Source organism: Mirounga angustirostris, unplaced genomic scaffold (genome assembly GCF_029215605.1).
Source record: "Mirounga angustirostris isolate CCGP_5_RB_7025 unplaced genomic scaffold, mMirAng1.0.hap1 SCAF_17, whole genome shotgun sequence".
In the NCBI taxonomy this organism is placed as follows: domain Eukaryota; kingdom Metazoa; phylum Chordata; class Mammalia; order Carnivora; family Phocidae; genus Mirounga; species Mirounga angustirostris.
In genome coordinates, this window is record NW_026991725.1 from 32,203,120 (window position 1) to 32,208,647 (window position 5,528).

The 5,528-nt window shown below is 66.4% G+C and overlaps 1 protein-coding gene across 4 annotated transcripts; it reads right to left on the reverse strand.

Moving 5' to 3' along the window:
• Positions 1 to 397: 397 nt before the first annotated feature.
• On the reverse strand, positions 398 to 3,274 carry LIMD2 (LIM domain containing 2). Of its 4 annotated transcripts, none has more exons than XM_064583121.1 (5): positions 2,958 to 3,274; positions 1,827 to 1,921; positions 1,585 to 1,629; positions 1,365 to 1,504; positions 398 to 1,289 (listed from the first exon to the last, which is right to left on the reverse strand). In XM_064583121.1, exons 2-5 carry the CDS (start codon positions 1,866 to 1,868, stop codon positions 1,130 to 1,132), a joined length of 387 nt encoding a protein of 128 aa, XP_064439191.1. In that variant the 5' UTR covers positions 1,869 to 1,921; positions 2,958 to 3,274; the 3' UTR covers positions 398 to 1,129. The 4 variants fall into 4 exon arrangements, with proteins under 4 accessions (XP_064439191.1, XP_064439187.1, XP_064439188.1 ...); XM_064583117.1 differs by lacking the exon at positions 2,958 to 3,274 and adding an exon at positions 2,693 to 2,843 and having other exon boundaries at positions 1,827 to 1,968; XM_064583118.1 differs by lacking the exon at positions 2,958 to 3,274 and adding an exon at positions 2,693 to 2,831.
• Positions 3,275 to 5,528: the final 2,254 nt, after the last annotated feature.

The following is a 5,528-nucleotide window of genomic DNA, read 5'->3' on the forward strand; positions in this document are numbered from 1 at the left end:
CTTTTTTTTTTTTCTAAAGTAGGTTCCACACTCAATGTGGGGTTTGAACCCACAACCCTGAGATCAAGAGTTGCATCCTCTACTGACTGAGCCAGCCATCCCGACCCTTTCTTAACCGACACAAGGCTGAGAAGCAAAGTGGAATTTCAGTTCTAAAACCACTCTGGGTATGACAGCATGGAGGCCTGGCTGTTGAAAAGGGAGCATCCCCTCTTTTTCGCAGGCTGGTGTCATTTCCCTGGCACCTATCATCAGCCCCATCCCCCATCCCAATCAAGGCCAGGAATGCTCTGGGTTGACCATGTCCCCTGTCACCTCTGCATGAGAAGTCTGCATCCTTCCTGCCACAAAGAACACCCCGCCCAGCCCCATCAGGCCACATAATACAGAGTCAGAATCTGTTAAAACATGTTTAAAACAGGGTTGATCACAACAGTCAGAACCGGCAGCAACAGGGGAGAAGAGGAGAGGAGCGTGGCCCACACCAGCCCCCAGCCAGTCTCTGTGGCTCTCAGCCTGGCGGGTGCTTGAGCTTCCGCTTCTTGACTCCGGTGGTGCAAGATGGGTCCCAAGCCCCACTGGGCTTGCCCTGCCTCGCCTTTCAGGGGAGGACAGGGCTAATCCACTCCCCCCGCCCAGGGCCTTGGTGGGCATTCTGTGAGGCCCAGCGAGGGCACGCTGGCTCTCCTTCCTCCGGTCTCCATGGCTCAGGACCAGGCTAAGGGCAGAGGTAGATGGAGAGAAAAGGGGTCCCCAGAGGGCCCCAGGTGGCAGTGAGGGAGCTTGGGACCCTGAGGGGGCATGGTGACTCCTTGCTGGAGAAAAGGCACCTAGATAGGGAAGCTGGGCTTGGGGGCCTCCCAGGGGGCCGGGGGGTGAGGTGGGGTAGGCTGAAAGAAGTAGGAAGCAGGGTGGTGAGCAAACCCCAATCCTGGTTCCCAAACCACCCCCCCCCAAGGAGAATGAAGGAATCCTGGAGCAGAGCCCTGCCCCCCTAATCCTCTGCCTGAGCAAGATGGCCTTATCCCTGTCCCACCCTGCCCCCCAACCAGGTCCAATTTCTTTCCCACCCTTCCCACTGCCCCTCTCCAGGCCGCCTTCTACAGAGACAGTGGACGGCAGGGGGGCCTCAGGCAGTCTTCGTGCCGGAGTCCACCTCCTTGTGGGCCCAGAGCTCCTTATGCTGCTTCCGGCCGAAGCCCTCATCGTAGTTGCCTTTGCTCTTAAACAGCTGCTGAAAGTGGGGTTTGCAGTAAAATTCCCCGTGCAGTGCCGCGTAGCTGCCCAGGCTGCAGAAGCAGAACAACTGTGGTCAGGTCAGGTCAGGGCTAGCAGGCGAGGGCAGGGGCAGGGCAAAGGCGCACCTCAGCTTGGTGTGACAGTGCTTGCAACAGAAGCAAGAGTTGTGGAAAATGAGCTTGTCGGCCACCAGCCGCTCCATGGGGTACACGGTCTTCTGGCAGGCGGCACAGCTCTCCTTCACCTGGGCCCGAAGGCTGAAGGACTGTGCCGGGAGAGAGTCAGCCAGGGGCCTGGCCCATGCCCGTCCCTTCTCCCCCCAACACTCCACTCTCGGGGCCCTACCTTGGAGCGCTGGACAGTGCTGCTGCCACCGCTGCCCTTGGCTTCCTAAGGGAGAGGGCCAGTCAGGGCCGGGTCAGAGGGATGCCCCCAGACCTTTGCTGCGGTCACCAGCCCAGATCCCAGGGGCGGGGGGGGGGGGGGGGGGGGGGGGGGAAGGGTGGCAAATCTGCCGCCCCTCACCCCTTCACCCCCAGGGCCGATGCCTGCGGGAGAGGAGCCCTCCCGCCCCGCTGATCACCTACATGAGAGGGGGTGGCCTGGGCGGCTTCTGCAGCCTGGAACATGGCTCGGTGGGGGTGATGGAGGCCCCAGGTGGACACGCGGCACCCGCTGGGTTCTGCAAGGGGAAGTCGGTCGGTCGGGCCCCACAAGCGCTTCCCCAGCCTGCAGGGTGGGGTGGGAGTGTTTACAGGCAGGGGGCTAGGGGGCTGCGGTTGGGACTTTCCCTAAGTCATTTCCTGTTGCTCCCTGTCTTGCCACTTCCGCCCCTCCCCCTTCGCCCGCCCGCCCCCCTCGCTGCTCCCCAAGGGACAGGGGTCCCTGAGTGGAACCATGTGTCGGGGAAAGGACAGAGTTAGCCGGGAGCGGCCGGGGGAGGGGGCGCCGCGCAGCCGCCGTGAGCGCCCCGCGGCCCGGGACCCCGCCTGGATGAGGGGAGGTCAGGGGCGGGCCGGGCGGGGCCTCGGTGAGAATCCGCTGGCCCCGCCTGACCCCGGCCCGACGCTGCCGAGGCCGCGGGAGCCCACCCCCCACCCCGCCCCCAGCTCGGCCGGCCCAGTCCCTGGACAGCGCTCCCGGGCTGCGCCGCCCGCCCCGCTCGGCCGAGCCACCGCCCGCACGCCCCGCTTCTCCGCCCCGGGGCCCGCGAGGACGGGACCCCAGACCCGGGACCCCCGCCGACACAGCCAGGGGGATTCGGCTCCGTCCCCGCTGGGAGGCCCGCCCGGGAGGGCGGCCGCTGGCCTCGGGGCCCCTGGCGAGAGCGACGGGCGGAGGCGCTGAGCGTCGGGACCCCGCGGGCGGCGGCCCTCGCGCCCGCACCCCCACCTGGCGCCCGGGTGTGTGAGACGGATGCAGGCCCCCTCCCCGGCCCGCCCGCGGGTCTCACCGGGGCCCCGGCCTGGGCCGCGGGGCGGGGGGTCGTTCTCCGGGGGGACGCCTCGGGTGCGAGGAGGGCGCGGGCGCGAGCTGCCGCCGCTGCCAGTGGTCCCCGAGCGGCCGCCGCCGCCACCGCCTTATCGCGGCGCCGCCCCCGCCGGCCCCCGCCCCGCGCCCGCCCATTGGCTCCGCCGCGCCCGGAGCCGCCTCCGGGGCCCCGGCGCCGCCGCCGACCCCCTCTGCGCTTTGTCTTTCCCTCGCTCTCCGTCACTTGCCTTTGTCTGCCCCCCGCCCCGACCCCGCGCTCCGGGCACTCGCACCATCCCCGCGGGCCCCGCGCTCGCCGGCCTCGGGAAGCCGGCAGCCCTGTCGGCCCGCTCGGGACCGAGGCAGGGACCGGAGCGGGAGGGTACCGCACGCCTCAGGGCGAGGACGAGTTCAGGTTGAGACCCCTAGGGTCCCGGGACAGATGGCGCTCCCGGCGACGCCCCTGCGGCGGGAAAGGATCAGCGGGGTGCTCCTGGGCCTTTCGCTGCCTCAGTTTCCCTCGGTTGGCCCTCGTGCCCGCCCGGCGCTCCGTGGGCCCTGCGGTTTGACAGACCCCGCGGGGGCGGCCCCGTCCGGGATCCCACGCCCCCTCCGGCCGCGGAGTCCTCCCGCCGCCAGAGGCCGCCCCCGCTCGGCCGCCGGAGGAAGGAGGCAGCGGCGGCCGGCACGCGGTCTCGCCACGCGAGGCTGCGAGGCACGGCGTCCCCGTGTTCTGTCCCTTCGGGCCGCCGGCTCACCGCGCGCGGGTCTGCAAGAGGGCTCCGGCGGGACCACCACCCCTCGGCGCCTTCTCCTGCGACCCCATAGACAAGGGTCCCGGGAGGCTCCGAAGCCCGCCGTCCTAAAGCGCTTCTGTGGCCGGTCTTCGTGGCCTTAGTCACCCCCCCGCCCCCGGTTCCTGCGGGCGGGCACTGCTGCCTTTGAGAAATTGAGGGTACTCCCTTCGGGGGAAGAGATTGCCATCCTTCAAACAAGCACATCTCGGCGCACCCTAACCCAGCTTAACACAGGGAGACAGGCCTGAAGAGCCGAAGCGCCTGGTTCCAAAGAACAAAGCTAGAGCAGCAGGGCTGGCGCCAGAAGCCGAGAAGCCCCCTGCCCCCGGCTCCTTCCTCCCGGCCCCTGTGGGCCAGCGGCTGCCCTGGCCCCAGCACAGCGCACGACAGGTGGACAGTGGGAGGCGCACGGGACGCAGGTGACCGGCACCCACTGGCGGGGGTAGAGCCCCAGCTGCGCTGCGCACGTGGGGCGGCGGCTTCCCGGCGGCGCCTCCGCTGGGGGCCCGGGCCTCGTCAGCCGCAGGGACTGCTGGGCTCTGCCTGACGTCTGGCTGCAAGCCGGGCCGCCAAACGCAGCCCTGGACAGAGCTGGCTCCCACACTGGGGCAGGACTAGAACCAGTGGCTGCAGAGCACGGCCCACACACGTGTCAGGGAGCAGAACAAGCCCGCGTGCCTGGCGGCGGAGGGAGGCAGCGAGGCGGCCGGCTGCCTGGGCCCCCGGCTCTGTGCCCTCGGCTCCGGAGGGCGCGCACGCTGCGCTATGCTTTTTCTCTCCGCAGCCTCCTGCCCCTCTCCAGAGGAAGATCTGTGTTTGGGTGGGGGTGCAGGCCCAGGACTCCCTCTGCGGGGGGGGTGGGGGTGGGGGTGTGGTGTGTGTATGTGTGTCACTTCTGAAACTGTCCCTGTGCATCTTTCCTGGCAGTGTGCACAGCCGTCACCAGATTCTGCAAGGCGGCTGCAGTGATGCAAGAAGGTGTGGCCCTCCCCCACCCGAGGAACAGCCTGCAGGACGGCTGTCTGGCCCCCTGCGCCCAGAGGCCCCCTCCCCTGCCCAGGATGGCCCTGCGGGGGCAACTACGGGCAGCACCCCCAGCAGCAGCAGCTTGGGCACAGAGGATGAATGGACAGCAAGGTGACGAAAGCAGTTCAGAAGGAAAGAAAACAGGCTGACCATGGTGTTGAGAAAAGGGATCTTGAGGTTTAAAGAAAAGATGAGCTGGGCAGGGGTAAGGAGGGGGGTTGGAAACAAAGGTGACCTGGCCTCCCCACTCCGCCCCGTAGGGGGTGTCCATTCCCTTCACCTCATCCCCTGTGACTGCCCAAAGGAAGAGGGTTTTTATTTTTCATTTTTAAACTGGTGTTAAAATTTCAGAGGGAAGGGAAAGTGAGAGCCTTTGAGGGTTCAGAGCAGCTTCAGGGAAGAGGGAGGGGCACTTCCTTAATCTGACACGTTTAGTGCCTGAGCGAGAGAAGGAGGGCCTCCCCGCTGAGGGACCGGCAGGGGGGACGGTGCCAGGCTGGTGCCCATGCAGGCTGGGAAGCACCATGGAGACCCAAGTCAGAGTCACCCCCTTGCCCAGCCTCGCTGGCCGCCAGCCCGGATGACAGAGAGGGGACAGGTCTGGTTCTTAGGTTACCTGATCTTTGAGTGTCAGTTCCAGGGGTAAGGAGATACCGCAAGTCATGTTACAGAAGAAAAGCCTCCACCTCCTTTCCTGCCAAAGATGAGCCTCTTCTCCCCGGACTCCTGGTGGCCCGGAAGTTGTCCTGCCGAAGGGCTAGTCTTCAGCACCTAGACCTTTCCAGCCCCAAAGTGGTTTGATTGATGGCCACAGGCTAAAATGAATAGTCTCACGTTTTTGGATGGTGAGGAGACAGATCTATTATGTGTGTTGTGGGGCTCTCTAACAAAAGCGGTCATGGCCAGGCTTCCGCATGCACTCGGGATGGCAGAACGTGGGGCTGGGTGACTCTTGTCTGAGCCTGGATGGCAGCACATAGTAATGACACTCTCCAA